Source organism: Podarcis cretensis (genome assembly GCF_951804945.1).
Source record: "Podarcis cretensis genome assembly, chromosome: 11".
Taxonomy (NCBI): domain Eukaryota; kingdom Metazoa; phylum Chordata; class Lepidosauria; order Squamata; family Lacertidae; genus Podarcis; species Podarcis cretensis.
The window spans coordinates 36,848,549-36,873,960 of NC_137180.1; the positions used below are offsets into that span (position 1 = coordinate 36,848,549).

General features: G+C 41.4%; 1 protein-coding gene across 1 annotated transcript in view; it reads left to right on the forward strand.

Annotated features, from left to right (window-relative positions):
• SV2C (synaptic vesicle glycoprotein 2C) overlaps positions 1 to 25,412 on the forward strand; it is an 87,411-nt gene that overhangs the window by 44,558 nt on the left and 17,441 nt on the right. The window contains exons 4-6 of the mRNA XM_079995485.1: positions 54 to 205; positions 23,622 to 23,755; positions 24,706 to 24,795. Coding sequence (XP_079851611.1) covers positions 54 to 205; positions 23,622 to 23,755; positions 24,706 to 24,795 — 376 coding nt within the window. The remainder of the gene's footprint in view (positions 1 to 53; positions 206 to 23,621; positions 23,756 to 24,705; positions 24,796 to 25,412) is intronic.

The following is a 25,412-nucleotide window of genomic DNA, read 5'->3' on the forward strand; positions in this document are numbered from 1 at the left end:
TTCATAGTTTCTGTTATGGTTGTATTCAATTTATACTCTGTGTCTTCAATTAGGATTGGAGGAGCTGTTCCAGTTGTATTCTCCTATTTTGCTGAAGTTCTTGCTCGAGAAAAACGTGGAGAACACTTAAGTTGGCTTTGCATGTTTTGGATGATTGGGGGCATCTATGCATCCGCCATGGCCTGGGCAATCATCCCTCACTATGGTAAGAAGCATATTTTTTGTTGCATAAAGCTACTGATATCAACGTACATAAATGCTAAGCCATAATCATTTACAAGGCATTTCAGTGTTAGAATTGATAGTTTCAAAGAAGCAGAATGTGGGGGCAAACACTTTACAGTAGGTAGTAGTACTATTGTGATTCGACTTGTCCAAACGTTTTATGTTCCTAACATATGATTAACTTAATCTCTAAACAGACATTGGGGTGTGCTTATGAGAGATATTTTGAAGAGTTCCTTTGTTTTGGCCTCTTATATGTTGATAATTGCTCAGTGAGTTCCAGCTGGAAAAAAGGCCTGGTCGTACCCAATTGCTTAGAGGTATATCTCACTTGTGTAGAGGACCATGCAAATATATATTTTCAAATCTGGTTTCTACTAGTGTCATTTGACAGAGAAAGGGGTTTATAAATGCATGAGGCCATATAAATATGCATACTCATAACAGTTTAATTTACTATACTTTTTTAGTGTAGGATATTTTATAATAGTCTAAGGTGTGATGGCAAGTTTATATATTTTATAATTGCAATAATACTTTTCTTTAGCAAAGCTGAGCATAAAAGTAAAATTAAAAGCCGTTTTTAAATTTTCAAGAGTGAACAATGATTGTTAACTTTTACAAAATGTGCATTTTTAAAACTTACCTTAAGGCAAGGTATTTATATACATGATTACAATAAATTGCTTTCAAAGGTTACTTTGCTTTATTTTAGTGTAGATAACTTAGCATTTTTATTGCAGTGTTGTCCTCTAACTTTTAAATATCAGTACTTTGTAGCCTAGAAGTATTTAAAATACCTTTCTGCAATGCATTGAACTAATTTTCTCTTGGACGAATCTGAGGCTTATCCTACAGCTCTAAGTCAGCCTAATTTAACCTTTCATCGCTGATCTTCAGTATCATATCTAGGAGCCCATCTGTGTTTTTTTGTCTGGTAGTTCCAAATGTTGTGGCAGATTCATTGGTCAAACTGGCCACCCCAGATCATGGATAACAAAGGATGTAGCTTCCTTATCATAAAAAATGCAAGCTGGGATACAGAAAACTTGCCACAATAATGATTCATTCAATTGACTCCCTCTTCAGGAGTGAACATAACTGGTATAATATAGACATAGGCTGTTGGACCCACAGACATACCTTTAAAGACACTGGTGATGCAGTAAATGATGGGCTGTGTTCGGATAGGAGATACAGGCAATACTGCTTTTGCAGTTTAGGAGAGAATCATATATATTGGAAAGGACAACCCATCCATGCTGCCACTGCCGTGTGTTCCTTGGAGGCTGAATCTGTCGCCTCTTCACCAGCTGCCTCCAAGCTGTCTCCTCCCATCCCTAGGGATGAAATGGCAGGAGTTGCCCTCTGGGGTCTCCTGGACTCTTCACCTGCCTGGTGTGATTCAGAGCAGGTCCCTTTACCATCCATGATTACCTTTGATTCCCACTTCAAGGAATTGAAGTTGATAATGTTGATTTGATTTTCCCATTTCCTAATGTAGATCTTCACCCGCTCCCCTTGTTCCAGATGTAGACCTTGTTCCCAATGTAGATCTTTATTCCCCACTTCTTCCTGATGTAGATTTTCACTCATCGCTTCTTCTCTGATGGGAGGGGGCACCACTTTAGGGTTCGCCCCAGGTGCCAAGATGTCTGGGGCTGGTCCTGATTGGAAATCATGTTCCACACACAAAAAGAGTTGGGGGAGCAACACAGTTTCACAAGATCATATGCCTCCATCCCTTGGACTATGGCATTCATGCTAATGCCTGGTCTGCTGCACAGCCTAGCAAGAATCACCACTGGAATCTGCACAATTCTCATGTGGCTTTATGGCATCAGGTGTAGTGAATCCATGTGCTTGCCTCTTGAAGAATATTCCACCTGGAAGTTCCCTTGGGGAAAATAAGGCACTCCACTGTTTTCAGCATTAATTGTATCAGCAAATTATAAGGTCCTTGTTCTAGCTAAATTCCAATGAAAATAATTACGCAATACATAACACCACAAATGCTTATCTCTCACTCAGCATGAATTAAGGTACATATTGAGATGAAGCCTATTTATACTGGAGTTTGAATTTTGTAATGGAGATATGTTATCATTCCTTGTAGCTCTTTGAGCTAAAGAGATTCCAGCACCAAGTCACACTGGATGCAATGTTGGGCTGGATGGGCGCTAGTAAACTGAAATTGAAGCCTTGTCAGATGGAAATCCTGTGGGTGGGTGGCTTCCGAGTGTGGGAATTCGGCACTTTACCTGTTCAGAATGTGGTTGCACTATCTTTGAAGGAACATGTGCACAGTCTTGGAGTGTTCCTGGGTTTGTCATTGTTGCTAGAAGCCCAAGTGACCACAGTGGTGAGGAGTGCCTTTTACCAGCTTTGGCTGGTACACCAGTTATATGCATTTCAGGAGAAAGAATCATCTGGCCACTATTGCCAATGCTTTGAAAACCTTAAGACAATTACTGCAGTGTGTTCTATGAAGGGCTCCCCTTAATATTTGAAGCACCATTTCTGAAGGAGCTGCACTGGATGCCTGTTTGCTACCAGACCAGGTTACCTGAGAGAACATCTTTTCCCAGACGGACCTGTCCAATCACTTAGATAATCATCAGAGACTTTCATGGTTGTGCCAGAGCCTGTAGAGACCCATCTGGTAACAACCAGGAAGAGAGCCTTTCCTGTGGTGGCCCTCCCCTCATAAGGCACAGACCAACTTTGATATAATTTTAGCTGAAAACCTTCTTGCTCAGCGTGCTTTTTGCTAGCTGTTGGTAATAGCAGGTGGAGCTGTGGTCTAAACCACTGAGCCTCTTGGGCTTGCCGATTGGACAGTCGGTGGTTCAAATCAACATGATGGGGGGAGCTCCTGTTGCTCTGTCCCAGCTTCTGCCAACGTAGCAATTCAAAAACATACCAGTGCAAGTAGATAAATAGGTACCACTGCAGTGGGAAGATAAATGGTGTTTCTGAGTGCTCTGGTTTCCATCATGGTGTTTTGTTATGCCATAAGTGATTTAGCTTTACCTTTAATAGCCACCATAGAAGTTTAAGTGTATATATTTTTCCTGACAGCTTGATAGGACTTGATTTTAGTTGTATATTTTTGTATTGTACTTCATGTTATGTGGGCATTTCAACTATAAAGTATATAAATATCTTCACACAAACTGTTTGCTTTAGCCTTCTAAGTCCTTAGGATTTATCTTTAAGTACAGAAGAAATTTTTAGTGTATCTTACTGTACCACTTGTTGGGACGCAGGTGGCGCTGTGGGTTAAAGCCTCAGCGCCTAGGGCTTGCCGATCGAAAGGTCGGCGGTTCGAATCCCTGCGGCGGGGTGCGCTCCCGCTGCTCGGTCCCAGCGCCTGCCAACCTAGCAGTTCGAAAGCACCTCCGGGTGCAAGTAGATAAATAGGGACCGCTTACCAGCGGGAAGGTAAACGGCGTTTCCGTGTGCGGCTCTGGCTCTGGCTCTGGCCAGAGCAGCGATGTCACGCTGGCCACGTGACCCGGAAGTGTCTCCGGACAGCGCTGGCCCCTGGCCTCTTAAGTGAGATGGGCGCACAACCCCAGAGTCTGTCAAGACTGGCCCGTACGGGCAGGGGTACCTTTACCTTTACCTACTGTACCACTTCATTAGGCAGTTGTATATTTATGTCGTAAAATTTAAACCTCAAAAGTGGTTACACAATAAAAAACAGTAAAATCATTTTTTAAAAATTGCAACCTTATTTTAAAACATACAAAACTTAAAAAACTAAAACAGATTAAAATCACCTCAGTTTTCTAAGCATTTGGGTAGGCTTGTCTAAACAGCAATGTTTTTAACAGGCACTGTATTGTAGTATTGTATTACGTTACGTTACATTGTTTGAAATAAATAATACATTTATCTGTTTATTCCATACTGAACCCCAGCTACCCTGTGTGTGTTGATATGTGAATAAAGGAAAATTAATGGTGGTGGTGGAAAGTAGGGGGATGGAATTAGCAACTACCATCATTGTATGTGGTGCAAGTGGTAGGGATTTTACCTGTGATAATATTACGATGGAATAGTCAAACTGAGCAAGCCACCACAGCCTGTGGAAGAGAACTGACGTTATTCAGGATAGGCTACAATTCACTGGTGAAAAATTTGCATGATTTTTAACTGGGAACTGTAAGTTAAATTATTTGTATTTTTTCTGTCCTCCTGCTGCAGTCCCTAGAGGGAGATTAGAATCTCTCTGATATGATAGATCTCGTTGTTCATAAGGCAGGGATGTGCCTACAATGGTCCATAATAAAAGAATAGGAAATGATTTCACACCCTGCTGTCACAACAGCAGACTGCTCCTGAGAGATAGAAGCCAAAACTACTTCACACATTATTTATTGCAGTTGTTGCTGCTGCACCAACACCAGATTGGATATCTGTAAAATGAAGAATAGAAAAAATAATAATCAGTCTTGGTTTTGTCTAATACTGAAGGTCTGTGTTCTTACTGGCATTGGACATGTGTTTAGCATGCTGAAACTAGTCATTTGTGTGTGTCGTAAACACATGGACAAGCGCATATCCAATGTGGGGTGGGCAGTTTGTATTTTATTTTATTTATTTTATTTTATTTTATACTGTACTGTACTGTACTATACGATACCTCATCAGCCCTTTACTGTGACATCCCAGGGCAGGTTACAATAATTAAACATACAATGAAAGAACAAATTAAAGATATAATAATAATTTTTGTTTATACCCCGCCCTCCCCAGCCAAGACCGGGCTCAGGGCGGCTAACAAGCAATAATAAAAACAAGTTGAATGAATACAACTTAAAAGCAAGATTAAAATACAACATTAAAATATTGAAACATTAAAATATTAAAATGAAGGAAAGGAAAAAAAGAAGAGGGGGAGGGAATCAAATTGGCTCCAAGCCAAAGGCCAGGCGGAACAACTCTCTCTTACAGGCCCCGCGGAAAGAAATCAGATCCTGCAGGGCCCTGGTCTCATGAGGCAGAGCGTTCCACCAGCCTGGAGCCAGTGTTGAAAAGGCCCTGGCTCTGGTTGAAGCCAGATGCAACCATAAAAGAAGGAAATTTTTTTTTAAGAGTTTAAGAGTTCCAATAGAGATGCTGACTGGGATATGGACAACAGAGTTCTGAAACATTATTGCAGAAAATTTGTCCCACGGAATTGCTTACGCCAGAATAGGTTAAAAAAAAATTGAAGTCAGGAAAAGAGAGTACTTTATTGGAAGATATAAAGGAAAGAATAATAATACTACTAGTTTGTGAGTGTCTAGAAGAGAGTGAAGGAGTAACTACTCCCTCTCTTTCCCCTGGTGGCCAATTCCAAATATTCTGTCACACACTGTAGAGCAAAGGTGGGCAACTTGAGGCCCTTCGTATATATATCAAAAACCCTCTGCAAGCTGTCAGCTCAGACTTCAGCCAGAAGCCTCTACATATGTAAATTGCATTGGTCATTATTACTTCTAAAGGCTGTTTGCTAGGAATCATGTACACTCTGATGGACAACCTATGGAATTTTCTAGGGAAATGATCTCCAATGCAGATAGAAGTGGAGGAAACAGGGGTGGGGGATACAGGAAGAGAAGGGATCTACCCCATACTCTCTAGAACACACACACTGAGTTCTGCTGGGGAATCTGTCATATTTCACATCTTACTGTCATGGTCCGGTCTAAGGGCGATCGAAGTCCCAGCTGTGGACGTCGGGACCGGGGGCAAGATGGTGGGGTGGGAGCAGGAACAAGAGTCCAGAAGCCAGAGGTCCGAGGGTCAGGAAGCAGGGAGTCATGAAGACAAGGGTCCGAAGGTCAAGAAGCCGGGGTCTGAGGATCTGGAAGCAAGAAGCCAAACGCAGCAAGGCAGGAAACGTGTTGCTGTGGCAAAGAGCCAAAGGGAAATGCTGACCTTATATCCCTTCCTGGCTCTTGCCACCAGGTGCAGTGAGTTACCAAGAGGCCTCACCTGTGCAGCTGTGCCTTGCCTCTCCAGAACAAACTTAGGAAGGCCCCAGTCCTGCGAAGCCCTACTGGTCACAGGGCCTGGCTCCTGCGCGCACTCCTGACACTTACTGGTGCAGTGGGCATGGACATAGCCAGGATTTTTGTTGGAGGGGGCAGGACATTTGGGAGGGGGTCAGGGCATTTCTTAGGGTGGGCAGAACCAATGTGATTGGTCAGTTAGTTATTTCTATTGTTTTACCTGATCTGGGGGAGGAGCTGCACCCCCTGTCCCCCCTGGCTACGCCCATTGGCGGCTTCTGCCAAACCTTAGAGCCCCTCATCCAATGGATTTTCAGTGCAGGATTACACCATTAGAGCATATACTTAAAATACTAAAAGCAACAAGAATGACAAAGTTCTACAGAATTTTGAACAGATGCTTGTGCAAATTAGGATAAGCAAACCAAATTAAATCCCCTGGTTATCTGTCTGTGGTGTTTTCTCTGCCATGATGCAAAGGGTTTCTTTTTGTGCGTCCCCCACCCCAATCATTTAAATGTTTGCCTTCTCTGTGGTTAGTAGCTTAAGTAGCATTTTAGCACATCTGCTTAATGAACGCTGAAAACATTTCATTTGTAAGCGCAGTAATTACCCTTTCCTGTGATTCTATAGGCTGGATAGGAAATAAAAGAGGGGAATTGCTTGCCCAGAGATGGTAAACAAGGAGTGGAAATCCTCTAAAAATAAAAGCCAAAGTATATATGGCAGTGCCAAAGTCAAACTAGATGGGGCAGTGGAATATCATTGATTACCCCTCTCTCCCACACACACATCCTGCACACACATTTAAAAGGAGAAATCAGCCACAAGAGCTGTTGATATAAACACTGCCCCCCCCAAAAAAACCCCCTGCTGCTTTCCCTTTGGAGGTGGTTATCCTTATGGTATTTACGTCCTTTGCCTGTGGGCCAAACAACAACTTGCATATGTTTTTGCTTGCATGTGTGTGTTGTGACAACAGTGGAAGTCTGTTGTTGCTGCAGCTCTGAGCTGATTCTTCCTCTCAACTCCAGGTTGCACCAGAAAGTTTTGGCCCCTTTTGGAAAGCTGGTCTTTGGCAGCTGCCTGACGATGCCTAGGCTTGTATGACAGGAGTGTTCTTAGCTAGTCATGCCATAAATTCTGCATATGTATCCCTTCCAAATAATATTCATCGAGTTTTAAATGTATACGTCAACCAAACAGGTGTTTCGTTCTTGATGTGGAAGTAAGTGATTTATGGGCATCCAGACACAGGATGTCTTGAAGGGCATAAATGTTGAGATCAAGAAAAGAGAAGTGATTAATCAAAGATGTTAACAATGTGTTAAAGGTATCCTGCGATAAGGAAAGAATCTGAGGTATGGCTGAGACACATTTCTTAGTATTGGGTTGTTGTTGTTTTGCAGATTCAGTGATATTTAAGGTCTTTCCACAGCCTCTTTTCTTTTGCAGATATGTTTGAAACTAGGTGCAAAGCAAAATCCTCGCTTTTGTGTCAGTTCTGCTGTCTCAGCTTCTTAAAGTTCTTCACTTCTCCAGAGCTATTAAACATCACTACAATTTGTATATTCTGCTGGAGGACAGTGCTGAAACTGTGTGGGTGAATGAGTAGTGGATGTCCCTCCACCATACTGATGTTCTCTGGTGTGAATTCCACATGCTCACCTAGTTTCAGGGAAGACAGTTCATGTGATTCTTTTCTCACCCTTAGGAAGACTCAGGCAGTGTTAGAAACTCAGATATATAAGCTGGGCGCCAAATGGCTCCTTAAACCAGAGTTACAGTCACCAAGACGGAATGCCTAGATGCCATTATGGGGCCAGGCAACTTGAAAATTGCATTGGTTTCCTTTTGATTGTACTTGCTTTGAATCTCTTTGTTGGAACATGTGAAATCAAAGCAAGGTTTGAAATGATCAAAGTATTTGCTTAAGAGTAAAAGCAAAGCAAGAGAACAAACCAATCATGTTGTGTAATTGTGCAGATGAGAAAGGTATGTTTAATGAGCATGTCTATAAAAATAAATTACATTAACCCCACCCCGCACACCACTCTAAAAGGATAGCCAAACAAGGAATTAGAAAGTAACCTTTTGAAAACAAAGTGCAGCTTCCCATTCCTGTCTCTGTTTCCTTGTTACAGATTGTTGTTGGTTGTATACCATGTTTCCCCAAAAGCCTGTGTTTTGTAGTGGGGTGAGAGGAGCAGGAGAGGGACACTGTCAGATAGTTTCGATTTGCTGCTGATTCCTACATCTCTATTTTTATGCATTTTAAAATGCTGTGACTGAAGAACAGCACTGAGCCAGACCCAATCACGTACTCTCCATAGATGTTGTGGGTATATAAATCTCGGGGGCTGCTAACTCACTCAGCCATAGAGTCAGCTCAATTACGTGCTGCAACCCTTGTAATGAGATTTTCAATGGTATCAGCTTAGCATTAACCCACAGTGGCCTGTTCAGCCTTTTTGTTGTATAATTAGAGCATTACCTTTCCAAGTTCATGTTGTCTCTGATCTGCCTTGAACTGTTGTTATCGAAAGTTCAGTGTAAATATTTAATAATGACAGCCCAGTTGCTTTTTTAGAACTAGCCTGGGTGGTGCAGTGTCTAGACTGATACCTAACACAGTGTGATTGAATTTTCACTGATACACCCAGACAAATCTTGTTCACCACTGGGGTTAGGGATCCTTCCTTTGTTTGACAAGATCGCTTCATATCTACCTATATAATCCTCACCTATGTGGAGCTTTTTCCCTTGCAAGATTTAGCGTTATGCCATCTGCCATTCTGCAGGGAAGGTTCCATGTTCAGAGAGGTATTGTCCTTGTGGTCTAGGACAGTTCAAGACCATTGCACATGCCTTGTTTACTGTCCATTTTATGCAGTAATTTGTGACAAATGTTTGAGCCCATGTTGAAGGAGTGGTTAGGGTGTTATGACTCCTACAGGGTTTCCTTTTTATTGAATAGCTGAAGGCATGATAGCATGGAAAAAGTAGCAAAATATCTGAGCAATGCATGAAACTGCGTTGTCATAAGACCTGAGTGGTACTTTTTAACCTTATTAAAGCTGTATAGTTTGATCTCAAAGCATATGTTTTGCTTCATATGTTCCTGTCCTTGTATGCCAATAAAGTTTGTTTGTTTGATTGATTTTTAATGAGCAGGTATGCTGTACATATTTTTGCTTAAACTTCTGGTGCAGTTTAAAAGCTTACATGTGATCATCAACAGGTATGAACCCCTGTAAAATTAATCATCATGCCTTCTTTACAACTTGTTTTCTGACTAAGACCAGCAGATAAATAACAGAATAGTTAGTGCCTAGTAACGTATGTCATAGCCATATTTCAGTTGACTTGAGTTGCTAAACTACCTTTTGGATTGTGGCCAAAAGCACAATGGGACCCTGGGATGGGAGTAGGTGTAATTTAATCTCTCTCTCTCTAATTCTGCAGAAAATTTCCAAAAGCCAATGTTCTTGCTATAATGTAGGAAAGAGAGTAAGAATAATAAAATACAACATGCTTGAAGTTAGTCTTTGCATGTTCTTTATATTCTTAGCTTTCTTTCCTGGAATATAGCAGGCTACCCTTTCTCAGTTATTTATTTGAAAGAAAATAATAATATGATGACTTGCAAGGGAACAGAATTGCTCTACCCAGAGAACATCAATTTAGGATGCTGATAGGGATACTGAACTGGAGATTCAGGCTGCATATATAACCACACATTATATGACTTACTCAAAAGAATGCTGGCAACTTTTCTTTGATAAGGGTGCTGGGAATGGTAGCTCTGTGGGAGTAAACTACAGTTCCCAGGATTCTCTGGGGAAAGTCACATGGTTTAAAAGTATGGTGTATATGCAGCCTCAGAGTCATAGCATCATAAAAAGAACATCTTACTACTTGGTAAAGTAAAGTGTGGGATATTGCCTTGCTGGAAAAACTAACAAATAAGCTGAGACTCATCAGTGACCAGAGAAAAAAGAATGATTTGGTACCTAACATGTTTGCTCTTGAGACCATCTTGGCTTTGAATCCTGGAAGACCCCACTGCCTGTCTTGCAAGCCATTATTCCACCTGGTGTGGGAGGGCAGGGCCCTGACTGACTGAAGCTACAAAAAGCTGAGGTTGCTGAACAGACTTGGGTTGCGTTGTTGTTTGGGGGAGGTTGGGTAGGGAGTAGTTGCTGTTGCTGCTTTTTAAACTTTATTTTAGATTTTGTTGTGATTGATGTGGAAATAGTTCAGTTTGGTTGTGTATACTTTAATATTTTATTTATTGTTTATGACTGCTTTTGTTATGTTGTAGATATTTTTCATGTTATATAGGGTAAAGGTTAAGGACCTCTAGATGGTTAAGTCCAGTCAAAGGCGACTATGGGGTTGTGGTTCTCATCTCGCTTTCAGGCCGAGAGAGCCAGCTTTTGTCGAGAGCCAGCTTTCTGGGTCATGTGACCAGCATTCTGGCGCAATGGAACACCGTGATGGAAACCAGAGCACACGGAAACACCGTTTACCTTCCCGCCACAGTAGTACCTATTTATCTCTTTGCACTGGTATGCTTTCAAACTGCTAGGTTGGCAGAAGCTGGGACAGAGCAATGGGAGCTCATCCCATCACACAGATTCGAACCTCTGACTTTCTGATCGGCAAACCCAAGAGGCTCAGTGGTTTAGACCACAGCGCCACATGCTCCCATGTTGTAAGCCACCTTGAGCAGGGTTTGAACTGTGGAAAGGTGGCTTACAGATATAAATATGCATGTATGTAGGTTTGTGGTCTGGCTTTATTTAATTTGTAAGCTAGGAAGAATATGGCCAAGGACCCCCCTTTGGCCTATGAACAAATATGGCTGATATAGTGACTCAGGGCATTTGAATACTATAATTACTTTCCCTTGGTATAATAGGGTTCATGTTTTGCAGCTATGTCTTGCATAACCATTATGTCTATGCTATAAATAGTTTCAGGTGCTACCTTCTATGCATTCACATACTTCTGGTTTATTTATTTTGGTTTTATTTTGTGTATGCATTTGTTTGACAATGATCTATAGCATGTAGAAGAGCCTAAATTATTAAGTCTGCTACATCTTTCTAAACCCCATCTCAAGAGTGGGACACCACAGACTTTGTGACTTTAACACTGCCATTTCCCCTGCCCTTCTCCTTCCTGTCCCATTATTTTGGTTAGCATCAAACCTAGGTAACAGTTCCAAACCTTGCTCACTATTGTGTAACATTTTGGTTAGCCTCCTAAAAAGTATTGGCCAATAATGGATTTTGTTACATTAGGATTTTTTTGTGTTGATTACGCTTTTACCACATTCTCTGTACTGTTGAGGCTAAATGAAAACAAGCAGCCCCACAGGGGGGTGATGTGAAATTATCTCTTAATTCTTTCATACTAGTTTTCATGAGCAACTCTTATTTTCTTGTCTTTGGAAAAATCTGCATATGAAAGAATTGCTTTGGTTAAAGCCTTGCTATAGAGGTGGAAAATTAGAGTGGTGTCTGAGTTGCAGCTCAACTCTCCAATTACATGCCCCCCTGTGTTAATTTTCCTCTACTAAGGGAAGCAGGACCTTGTGTTTTCTAGTCATTAATAGCCTCCTGATGAACCAACCATTTCACCTTTTACACCTGCCAGAGTGGCACAGATGGCAGCCCTTTTCTCCAGAGGGTCTTGTAGTACACTTGACTTTCTCTAAGGGATCAGTTTCCCTCTAGTAAATGAACATGTTTACACCAAAACCAACTCCAGTGCTAAAATATAAAAAAGGAAAATGACTCACTCCATCAATTAGATTTCTAGCCAACTTTTAAAGGTAAAAGCCTTCACAAAGCAGATTACAAGTTACTTGTTGTATGTTGTACATCCAACACATGGATAATTAAAATAACAAACAAGAAAGTAGCAATGAAAACTTCAGTCAAAACCATGCTGCTCTAAATTTAACCAAATGTAGAGTAGAATAAATAAGCCTTTAAAATCTTCCTAAAGGCCAGCAAAGTAGTGGTCATGGGAAGGGGGCAAGCACACTTCACAGGAAATGACATTTCAAAGTAGGTTGGCAACCCAAAGGAGGTTGTTTGTGCATTTTTTTTAAAAAAAAACAAAACCCAAAAATATATTGTTATGAGTTTGTGGGTACCAGACCCATTCTAACCCATGGACCCAGCCAGTGTTAAAATGTAAGCTAGGCTGGCTTCCTGTGTTCAGGTAATTGCCTGGGTGAAAGGTCATTAAGAAAACAAAGAAAAAGTGATCTGCTATTAAGAGAGCAGAAGAGTCAGGGCTCTGTGCCAGATGGCAAATATATGGGGCATCTCTTCCAGCTCTTAGATAGTTAGAAGGACAAAACCAGAGTTGAGAATTTAGGAGTTGGCTGTGATGTGACTGAGGAGTAAAGCTGCAGGCTAGAAAGCCAGAGGAGGCAGAACATGATGATTGAATTCTGCTTGAATCCAAGGCTGTGGCTGTGAAAGAAACAAGACCCTCTTGGGGTGCTGATGCTGTGAACCCCAGGTTGCATATATATGCGTAAATAAACCATAGATACCCAAAGACTCCACAGTCTCTGCAGTATCTCATATCTCCAAAGGAAAAATGAACTCTGGGTAAGCACCTAGACACCCTGGAAACTTGCACCGCTTGGAGATTGGGGTGGCGTGCAATACCATTTTGGTTACTGGTGATGATTCCATTTAATGAGAATGAGTCTATAAGCAGGGTTGGGGAACCTTTAGCTCTCCAGGTGTTGGTCAAACACAATTCCCATGACTTTTTGTTATGCTTGTTGGGGCTGATGGAAGTTGTGTTTGACAACATCTGTGGAGGGCACAGGTACCCTATCCCTGCCCTAAAGCAAGTTGGGGGGGGGTGCGCATTGTGACATTGCTTTCTTGGCTGAAGTTGTAGGATAAAATACATTTTACATATGTGCAGCTACTGAGTGAGCAATTTCTTTTAAATTAAATTCTGTGAGGAGGTACAGATGCCATAATCAAGTGAAGCTACTGAAATGGACTGAAAGTATATCTGCATTGAGCCCTAGTAGTGGAATTGACTCCACTTGCACTAATTTGTTTCTTCCACGCTCCTTTCACATTTTTGAGCACAAATGCAAAGACCAGTAGAAAAGCAGTGAGGGATAATTCCGAACAAGTTACGTGTGCTTAGGTGTGTTAACTTGCACATTATTAGTTGTCTAGGTTATTTAGGGGAAGGGCTATAGCTTAGAGGGATGCTGAATTGGATCCAGGCAGTGGATCCTTATGTCCATCCTCTGTCAACATTGATGGATGGGCAGGAACACGTATCTGTCAATCACCTGACGTGATAATGATGACAGGTGACTAACACCTATCAACATTCAAAGGAGGTTGCAGCAACTGCTGGTCAATGGTTACAGCCACCTTCTTTAAAGATGTGCTTTCTGTGCTCATTGGAGCTGGCAGCATGCCTTCAAAAGATGCTTTCTATATCTGCCAGTCAGCTGATTTGTCCTTATGAGGATATCTGCAGAGGAGGAAATGCTTCTAAAAGTGGAGCATCTTCCCGTCTGCAGATAAAGCAGTTTGGGTTCAATGCACTTTCTCAGTGACAGCAGTAAGATTGCATGGTTATAACCCATTTTGTTATGGAGTGCAAATCTCAAATATAATGCAACCTCTTGTAGGCATCTTAATGAATGTGAGATGTTTATTAAGTTCAATAAATTTGTACAGTATAGTCCTGCAATGACCCGCCTTAGGTCAGGCTGTGACCCACCAGCTGAAGACTGATGTACTACAATGAGTTGAATTGGAGTGGAATTTAACAACAATAACAAATAAACCCCAAAACTACAGCCCTGGGTAGTTGAACTGGGATATGCCTTTTTAGAATTAAGACAGCAAAAGATACAATTTAAAGAAAAGGTGAGCACAGCAGGGAATAGATGGTGCAGAATTTTGCATGTTGAAGGTGATGAAAAAGAAGAATTGTAATGACAAAGCCAAGTAGTTTCACAAGCTGGTTAGTAAATTGCTGTTCTTTTGCCTCTGTTCCCATATAATCATTTTCTACTGGATCGAGGCGGGTCAGGACTGGTGATCCTTTTAGATTTGTCAGCAGCCTTTGACATGGTTGATCATGATCTTCTGGACCACCGCCTCGCAGACGTGGGGATACAGGGCATAGCCCGTAACTGGCTGTGCTCTTTTATCTCTGGTCGGGGACAGAGGGTGGCACTAGGGAGGGAAATGTCGTCGCGCCACTCCTTGGTGTGTGGAGTGCCACAGGGCGCAATCCTCTCCCCAATGCTTTTTAACATCTTTATGTGCCCCCTTGCCCAGATTATCCAGAGCTTTGGGCTGGGCTGTCACCAATATGCTGATGACACTCAGCTCTATCTGCTGATGGATGGCCACACCGACTCGGCCCCGAACACACTGACCAGATGCTTGGAAGCTGTGGCTGGATGGTTTCGTGGGAGCCGATTGAAACTAAATCCTTCGAAGACAGAGGTCCTATGGCTGGGTCGGGATGGCATGGGATGAGGGACCAACTCCCTTCTCTTGCGGGGGCCCAATTAGTGCCATTGCCTTCCGTTAAGAGTTTGGGTGTAATCCTTGACGCCTCCCTTTCCATGGAGGCGCAAGTTACAGCAACAGCCAAGGCGACATTTTTCCATCTTCGCCGCATCAAGCAGTTGGTCCCTTACCTTTCCCGCCCCAACCTGGCCACAGTGATCCATGCGACGGTCATCTCCAGGCTTGACTACTGTAATTCGCTCTACGCGGGGCTGCCCTTGAAGCTGTCCCAGAAACTCCAGCGGGTGCAGAATGCTGCAGCGTGACTCCTCACGGGGTCTCTGCCATGGGAGCATATTCACCCAGTGCTTTTCAAGCTGCACTGGCTCCCGGTGGAGTACAGGATCAGATTTAAGGTGCTGCTTTTGACCTTTAAAGCCCTTCACAGCCTAGGACCCTCGTACCTCCGGGACCGCCTCTCCCGGTATGCCCCACGGAGAGCCTCAAGGTCCATAAATAGCAACACCCTTGTGGTCCCGGGCCCTAAGGAAATTAGATTGGCTTCAACCAGAGCCAGGGCCTTTTCAACTCTGGCTCTGGTCTGGTGGAACGCTCTGCCTCACGAGACCAGGGCCCTGCAGGATCTGATTTCTTTCCGCAGGGCCTGTAAGACAGAGTTGTTCTGCCTGGCCTTTGGCTTGGAGCCAATTTGATTCCCTCCCTCTCTTTCTTTTTTCTTTTCCTTCTCCTTCTGCGATGAGGCTACATTTTAATATTTTAATGTTTCAATATTTTAATGTTGTATTTTTTAATTTTGTTTTTAAGTTGTAATCATTTAACTTGTTTTTATTATTGCTTGTAAGCCGCTCTGAGCCCGGCCTTGGCTGGGGAGGGCAGGGTATAAATAAAAATTATTATTATTATTACTGTGGGAGTGCTTGCCTGCAGTGATTTCCTGGCATGGAAATCACACAGTTGTGCTTTATATGCATGTCTGCTCAGCAAACCAGGAACTCAGTCATGGCTCATTATATCCACACCTGACTCAAGCAAGGATACATCAGATCAGCAGCAGTGTTGTAGACAGGGCACTAGAGTTGGATTGAGAGACATGGCTTCATGTTTTGTTCAAGTATTCCCGGCGACTGTAGTCCTGTTGTTCTAGGCCCCAATTCTCCATGTGTAGATTGTGGAACACTGAGGCACTGGACACCATTGCAGTGGGGATAAATAACATCAAACACACTTTTAAGGGCTATTCACATAGTTACCCTCATTACCTTTGCGTTGAAAGCAGCTTCTCCTCTATGGGAGTCCTCCTGGGTTTCTCATAGTCCTGAATGCAAAGTACTAAATGAGTACCTGATTTAAATCTAAGTGGCTCCAGCTTCTCTTCTGTATATCAACAAGAGCTCTGGCACTCAATTTTTAATAATAGCTGAGGCATCCAATTTAGATTTCTGGGGAAATGTTTCCAAAAGTCGTAATTGCTTTTAAATGTCAGCAAACTGATCCTGAAGTAGAAATTCAATATGTTTTATAAATAATCCCAGATGAGGGCAAACGTTTAAAAGCATTACTGCCTTCTTCTTTTTTGCATTGCCATTGCTTGTTAACGTTAGAAACTAATAGAAACAAGAGAGCCAGACACAGCCCTAGTTTTCACAAATATCTGAGGAGGAGGTAAACCTGTTTCTTGACTGTGCCACTGCAGACAGCAGGTGTGTGCTCAAATGAGTGAATAACCCACGATACAATAAAACCTGTACGTATATAGAAAGTTATGTCAGAGAAATAGATTCCAGCCTTGGCTTCTTCCTGCTATGCTAGTTTTCTGTTTACAGAAAATGTAGCCAAGGAACAAACCTGTTCAATTATACTATAACTGATCTGTCAGAATATTAGTATTGTTCCAGTTGTTTATTCAGTTGGCAACACTCTTGTTGTAATTCAGTATTATTTAAGATACAGTACTGAACGAAACCTCTAATTCCCATCAGCAGTGTCTCTCAGCTTCTGTCTGTGCCAGAGTATTTCAGTCTTAACCAAAAAAAGTTTAGTTATTCCATATACTCAGGATGTAGGCTGACTTACTATAATAAACCAGTTGTTTTCCCAACAACGTATCTTAAGCTGTGTACATATTAATGGCTTAAAATGCAGCTTAGGTCATTCTTTTTCTCAATTCAGGTTGAGGTTGTTTGGCAGCAAATGCTTTAAAATGTTGTATTTCATAAGAAATGACAGGATGGATACGGATTGTGACTGGGTTGTGTTTGCACAGCTTCCCAAACCAGTGGTGGGAGCACACTGGATGCAGAGTGAACTGGAGTATGTACACAGCCCTTACTAAAGAGTCAGAATCAGTACTGATCTGAATGCTTTAAGGGTGCCACCCAGTGGCTGTTCAGCAAACTTCCCTGACTATATATTTTTTAAAACACACACACACATTAATCCTGTAATTCTGCTCTTTCTAATAACTCTCTTCAATCTGTGTCCCTCATAGTGATAACAATATGAATGAAAATATTTCAGGTGAAATTTCCTAAATGAAGGGTGGGTGGATGAAGGGATAATTAAAACATGCAGCTCTGTTAAGATTTATTGATTAAATATTTTTTTTATCTTCTCTTAGCTCCTCTCCTTAGCTTTCAACGCAACTTACAAATTCTACTTCATAAATCATACTGTAAATCATAAATAAGAAACTACTCATAAACAAATTAAACCGTGCAAGTACATAGCAGTAAAAATAGCAGTACTAACAGCTTCGACCAGTTGATGTTGACCAGTTTTCCAAGCCTGGGCACATAGGATGGATTTAGCCTTGTATCTGAAGTATAGTAAAATCTATGAAGCTAGTGCAAAAAGGTGCAGAAAAGCCTAACCTGCCCAAATCAAGAGAAGTATTGCTGTTATTGGTTTTCCTATGCCTTTGGTGTTCTGTTCTTTCACAAAATGTTTTGAGAGCCCACAAAGGTCGTTTCTCAACCCTGAAAATGTTCACAGGAGAACCTCTGGCACAGTCCTAACAGATCATTCAATAGCTTTGTTTGCTGGTCATGTTAAACCATAATTAATGTTTTGTTTTGTTTTTACTGTGAAGGTAGCTCCTTCTTGCTAGTGTACTGGAGGAAAATGTTGCAATTACAGTGGTACCTTGGGTTACATACGCTTCATGTTACATACGCTTCAGGTTACAGACTCCGCTAACCCAGAAATAGTGCTTCAGGTTAAGAACTTTGCTTCAAGATGAGAACAGAAATCGTGCTCTGATGGCATGGCGGCAGCGGGAGGCCCCATTAGCTAAAGTGGTGCTTCAGGTTAAGAACAGTTTAAGGTTAAGTATGGACCTCCGGAACGAATTAAGTACTTAACCCGAGGTACCACTGTATATGGTTTAGCATTATATCTGAACTGGGTATCACTCCAAACAAACCACAATTTGCTGCCACGTTTTGTTATTGGTTTCCAAATCTTGGTTTGTTTGCACAAACATTTAAACTGGATCAGTTATGACACGACAATTTCACGTATATTCATCTGCAGAAATCATGTAACAGCCATTTCTTTGTTGCAAAATACTAGTACATTCTGCAGAAATTTCCCTTACTCTGTTTTAACAAATATGTTGAAAATGGGGGGGAAACCATATTTAAGAGAAAGCCACTTACACAGCCTTTGGCTTAATGTTTTAAGTAAGTGATTCTTTGTAAATTAGAATCGTCGTACATTTTTCCATTGCCATTGATCTGTCCTACGCTAATACCATTCTGTAATCTGTCACTGCAGGTTAGGTGATTCATTTGGTCATTTCTTGTAATCAGTAGAGTGAGAAGGTGATATTCAATGTGAAGCTGCTGCAGAGGCTGAAAAATGCAGTTACTGTAGGTTTTATTTTACAGCACAGCCTGAGAAAACTGTTCCCAGGATGCACTTGGGCTATTGTTTTAACAACCCGTCGCCCCTTGGAACTTGCTGCTGTTTTCAAGATTAATGACTTTGGAATTCAGCATTTGCAGAGAGCAAGGGTGAAGTTTAAGTCTGCAGAGCTGCACTGCCTTCTAAATGAATCAGACAAAGAACACATATATCTTCCTGTTGTGTCATAGCGAAAGGATGGTGGATGCAAACTGGTCAGAAGCCAATAACATATCTACATTTGGCACCAGAGTTTATCTTCAGATAAATACATTTGGCATACATTTTTAGAATCAGTTCTAAAATGTCTGTCTCAAGAAGGGCAGCCGTGTTAGTCTGTTGCTGCAAAAATTAACAAAAAGTCTTATGGCACCTTAATGACTTATACATTTATTGTGACACATTTATTGTTATTACTCTTCATGGACTAGTCACAACCCTGTGTAAATGTATGTTTGGTTCTTTGTATTAAAAATACTTTTTAAAGAACACTTTTTTAAAAAGACACTGGCTTGCTACCCTATCGTAATATGGAAACATGAAAGAGAGCACACTTGTCAGGATTGAATAAGTGGCAAATGTTATTCCCTGTTGGGATTTTTGTGTGTGTGTGTAATTATACTATTTCAAAACTGCAAGTGAAACATTTCAGACTTGGGAGCGTAGCAAAAGCTTAATTACAACTGAGAGAAGGAAACATCTGACACAATCATTAGGAATCCTCTGAATCAAGCCCTTGGAATTATAGGTGTCTAGGTCTGTAGGTATTGAATGGTTGGTTTTTATATTTGTTTGGATCGTGGAGCTATAGAGGAAGTCAGAGGATATTGTTTACTTTCATCTGTAGTCACTTTTTATATCAGTATAACTTGCTTGACATAAAAGAATCAGCTTGCAAAGTGGAATTGCTTTTGGGAATCAGGTTTATCCCAGGTTGCTGCCAACTTCCGTAATACAAAAATGACACCTCATTTTTGCAGATTAATCACACTCTACCTTGTAGTCCTGCATCCTGCCCCACCCTTCCACATATTCACGACCATGCTACTTTCTCTTAAATCATACTGCCTAGTAACAGCGAAGCCTTTCTGGAATAGCAGGTATTCTTGAGGAAGTGGTAAAAATCTGCAACTGCTTCATGTTCTCTACTTCTGTCGTCAGGTGGAATGTTAGCTGCATTTTGTGACTTTGTGTTAGCTTTAGAATGAATTACTATGTTTGCATCAGAATGTATGACCAGCTATACTGGAGCAACAGGGGGTTCTTTCCTGCAGTCACTCTTAAAAGTAGAAATAGAAATAAGGCTTGATAGAGGAATGTTACCAGTGTGGCAGCCCCATGGAAATTCTCCCATAGTGTTTATGTACAATCCCTGGCTGTGTTCACACATAATGATAAGCCAAACCATGATGTTGAGTGAATGCTTGAACTCCTAAGGTTTGGCTACAGCTTGTGGTTGAGGAGGGAGTTTAACCATGAGACCAGGTTCTCTCAACATGCTAAGTCAAACCATGGTTTAGCTGCCACATTGCACTGAACTAAAAGGACCAAGGAAGAGCAAAGCAGGGTTTAAGCGGCTCTTTGGGAGCAAGCAAGTTTGCATGATTCCAGTAAGTCATAGTTTGGCTTACCATGTCGCAGAAACCAGACCATTATGTAATCCAGTAATGTGGCTTCATGCTTCTGTGAGTTTTCCTATCAGTGGCAGTAGAGGCATGAACAATGATGGTACTACAACTTTTAGTGAACATATTTAAATGCTACAGAGAACAAAAACTTGCCACAGAGATTGCATGTCTCACAGCAAGTCTATGGCAGGTGTAATGCCTCCCACTGGAAGCAGTTAGCATGAACAAAGGTAGCAAATTCCTGATAACGAAGATTGGTCTGGAAATCACTCAAATATAATCCTAATTTACCTACTTCAGTGTGGCTAATTTCTGTGATAGTGCCAGTGAATTTGTGGATTCTGTGGGTCTGAAAACCATGGGCCTAAAATAGACATTTTATGCAGGTCTTCTGTTTTACTGACTGTATCTTCCCTGTGCAACCAAGATAAGTGCTGTAAATGTAGCAGTTTTAGAGTTTTCCCATAGGATTTTTTTTTTTGCAGGACAAACAGCCTTGCGAGCTTGTACATATTGGCTGTGTGATACAGAAGTACATGCAACGTGATTTGTTAATGCTAAAGTATTGACTGGATTTAGATCTTATCCTTTATTAAATAATTACAAAGAGTTGAGCACAGGTAAAAGATATTGCAGATTCAGAATTTACTTAATCTTTATGTTCATTTCTATGAAGATTACTTTTATTGATAATTAGGGCTAGTGTGTAAACGAGTGTGATTCCCTTTATTTTTGGCACAAGAAAGACAGCTTCATTTTCTTTTGCACATCTGATTGAACAATCAATATCTTTGCTAATTATCACTTTTGATGATCGCTTGTTAGACCAGACTTTCTGTGAGAATGTGTGCATGGCAAATGTGCAGAAAAATAATTGATTCACTTTTCAAAGACAACTAACCAGCAACTGTATGTCAATTTAATCTTTAGCCTGACTTTGAATTTCTTAAAGGATGATGGTAAAAAACCAGAACATGCAGAGCTCCCAGACAGCTTTCAATCTCCATTTTCAGGAAGTAATTTTTTAGAAGACAAAAGGGGGAAAAAAGTGAAATCAATCTTTTCTATGAGAAAAACCATATGCAGCATGAAACCTGCTGCTTTTAGTTGAGTGATGACACGCTGATGCCAAGAAAAAAATGAATGTGAAGTTGTGAACGAGCTAAACAGCATATCTATTACCAGTTATGATCTTGTGAAAGACTACAAGCCTGGAATGTGGTCTAAGAACACATGATACATCCAATTTGCTGAAGCTAAGCAGGTCCAGGTTTGGTCAGTGCCTGGATGAGATACCCATATGTGCAACCTTGGGTTGCATGATGGAAGGCAGGCAGGCAGGCAGGCAGGCAGGCAGGCAGGCAGGCAAGCGTTACATTACATATGCTAGTGCTTGGAAGAGTACTCTTCCTTCCTTTTCCCTGCTGAAGCTATGAAGGGAACAACGAGAGATGCTGTTGTGGTGTAATGTTTTGCACTCCCTCCACCTAAATTCAGGTGTAAATATGTGTCAATAAACCATATTTCTTAAAGACACTACAGTCTCTGCTGTACCTCCTTCCAAAGGAACACAAGCCCTGGTAAAGTGCCAAGACCCCTGTAATCTTACTACCACTCGGCTGAGATTGGGGTGGCCTGTAACAATAGGTTGAATTTGTTGAATAATAACTATTGACCTTGTGGATGTTTAACATCCTAACAAAGTAGTTATGAATACAGAGGACTAGAATCAATGAAACAGTTCTGCTAGTGGGAACCAGTGCAATGAGTCCCACTAGTGCAACAGAATGTTCCCTCCCCTCTCCTCCCCCTGCACCCCGCAAATCTGTCTGGGGTGGATCAAGAGAACCCCCAGAGCAGTGCATGGGGCGGGGGGGGGGGGAGATAAGAGATTATCTGTCTGGCAAGCAGAAATGCTTGCACTGACAGAACAATCATAATAGAGTGACAATGTAGATTATAGCATTTGCATTTTAAAAGGGCGTTCTTAGAAGCATTGGCTGATGCTAAACAATGTATTTTGTAAACAAATACTGCATGCCTTTTGCTATATTTGTAATAAGGATATTTAAAAGCCCACTAGAATAGCATTTCATTTGTTTTAATTCTTTCCTTTTTCGCATTCACACACTTCAGATTTTTCATTCTCCTATTTTAAACTAGTTCTTAGCTTCCCTTCCTTTTCTTTACACACAGTTTGTCTCAGTCACACACAAACACCCCCCATCTTTTAAACAAAACCAACAATTAACAAATAATTGTCTGGGTGTGTTTTAATTTCTGATTATTTCTAGCATTGGTATTCAGTGCATTACTAGTATAACATCTACACTGGTCGGAGCCAGTGTGGTGTAGTGGTTAAGAGCGATAGACTCGTAATCTGGGGAACCGGGTCCGCGTCTCCGCTCCTCCACATGCAGCTGCTGGGTGACCTTGGGCCGGTCACACTTTTTGAAGTCTCTCAGCCCCACTCACCTCAGAGAGTGTTTGTGAGGGGGAGGAGGGAAAAGGAGAATGTTGGCCGCTTTGAGACTCCTTTGGGTAGTGATAAAGTGGGATATCAAATCCAAATCCAAACTTTTCTACAGGGAAAGTATTTGATAGACTATTGTTGTCTTATTTATCTGTTGCTCACTCTCCTTGAAGATTCAATAGCTATTCTGGTGGAAAGTTGTAGGGAAAACATGGAACTTTCACAGTTGAGAAACACTGCTTACTGTTCATTTCTGGTCCAGGATATTAAATGAGAAATCTCTTGAGAAAATACTGCAATCAATTCAAGAAAAGTGAAACAAAATAGCCAAAAAGGGCATCTGTTTTATTCATGGTATGGCTATTATAAATATATATCCCAATCATTCTGTGCTTTCAGCTTGTTGTGCTTGTCTTCTTAGTACATGGAAGAAAAAGGACAAGTGATGGCATAGAGATAACACTAGACAGGAGAAACAAACATAACTCAACATAATGCTTAATGGCAATTATGAACCAGAACTAAGCAGCAACTTTCATGGTTGTTTGATACTTCTAGGGGAACATGCTGATATTTTGGGATAAACCACTGTAGCCTTTAATTTTCAGTTTTGTTTTATTTCTTGATATAGTGTAATATTTGATTCAAAAAGTTTCAAAAATGTGGGCTCACTGGAAAAAGCAGGTGCTTTTCTCTTCTCTCAAAAGTGACATCTCCTAAGCCATATCAGAGTATCAGTAAATTTCTCATGAGCAACAAAGTCAACCATACAAAATATGCCATGTTTCTAAAGCATTGCCCTTTTATGTGTGTGTGTCCTTTTTCCCTTATCCAGGATGGAGTTTCAGCATGGGATCTGCTTACCAGTTTCACAGCTGGCGAGTGTTTGTTATTATGTGTGCTCTACCCTGTGTTTCCGCTGTGGTGGCACTTACTTTCATGCCAGAAAGTCCAAGGTTCTTGCTTGAGGTAAAATACCTATATTATTAAATAACTTGAGTTTACCTGGGGCTTCAGGTCAGACATGGAGACTCTGCTGTCTAGACGACCACTAAGATAAATCAGACTCATGGGGACTGGGGCAGGGTCTTTTCATCAGTGGTGGCCCATATCTTTGAAAACCCCTCCCTGGAGAACGTTTGGTCCCTCCTTGGTGGTTTTCAAAAGAACTCTAAAGGCCTGATTACACAAAACTTTATGGATTTTTTAAAACTGTAATTTTCTTGGTTCTAAATCTTGTTTTGTAAACTGCCTTCTGAAAGTGTGGCTCTAAAAGATGGGATAAAAATAACTGAAAAGGTAAAATAACTTTATGTATAACAGAAAAGTTCTAACATCTGGATCTGCTGGCTGGAGGGAGTTAGGTGCTTCTTTGCCTTTTGGGAATTCCTGTATACTGTGAAAGCCCCACCTATGCCCACAGAAAGCTCTGAAGACAAAGATATTTTGCTAGCAGTGCTCTCACTTGCAGTAGCCTGTGTTAGGCCAGAAGAAGGTAGAGAGACCCCAGCATTGGGACCACCACCTATGCAAGTCGGAATTAAACCCCCCCCCCGCATTTGAACCAATGGAAGGAGTTTTTAAAAAGATCAATCAAAGTCCCCCAAAGTCAAACCAGTAGGACTTTGGAAGTGGCAGCTGATCTGCCATTTCACACATGTGACAAGCACTCAATATACCACACCACACAGTTGAAAATCAGCTAAAAAGGGGAGCATCTGGTGAATTCTGGGACTATAGGAGGTATGGTTATCAGTTTTTCCAAGGGAATAGTGATAGTGAGTGAGGCAGGAAAGGTCAATTGCTTAGCTATCAATACATTATTATAACTTCTCAGCAATTTCAGTTCCCACACGTTACTCTTCAATTTCTATTTTAATATATATGTGTTTATTTACCAAATGTCTTCATATCTGTAGGTTGGGAAACATGATGAAGCTTGGATGATTCTCAAACAAATTCATGATACAAACATGAGAGCTCGTGGTCAGCCTGAAAAAGTTTTCACAGTAAGTTGTTATTTGTACCATTATGCCTCATTAGCCCAACATCAAAATTTAGATGGATATAGTTACTGGGAAGCATGGAAAGTGTCCCTTTTTTCTTAAGGTAAACAAGACAATTAAGAATATCTATCACAGGTGGATAGATATTGAAAACATTTACTGGATTAAGGGTATGTTTTGAAAGTTAAGGTTACTAATGCTATGTAAAAGTGAGGGTAAAGGCAAAGGACCCCTGGATGGTTAAATTCAGTCAAAGGCGACTATGGGGTGTGGCACTCATCTCACTTCAGACTGAGGGAACTAGTGTTTGTTCACAGACAGCTTTCCGGGTCATGTAGCCAGCATGACTAAACCACTTCTGGTGCAATGGAACACCGAGACGGAGGCCACAGCATACAGAAACACTGTTTACTTTCCCGCCGCAGTGATACATATTTATCTACTTGCACTGGTGTGCTTTCGAACTGCTAGGTTGGCAGAAGCTGTGTGCTGGTCCAGGGGGGAGGTTACCGTGGGGCGAGGTCCAGGACCTGAGTTGAGGGTTGGCAGACAGTCCTCCACGGGCAAAGCGGGGTCCACAGCGAGAAGCCGGGCAAGGACAGGAACTCTGGGGGAACAGG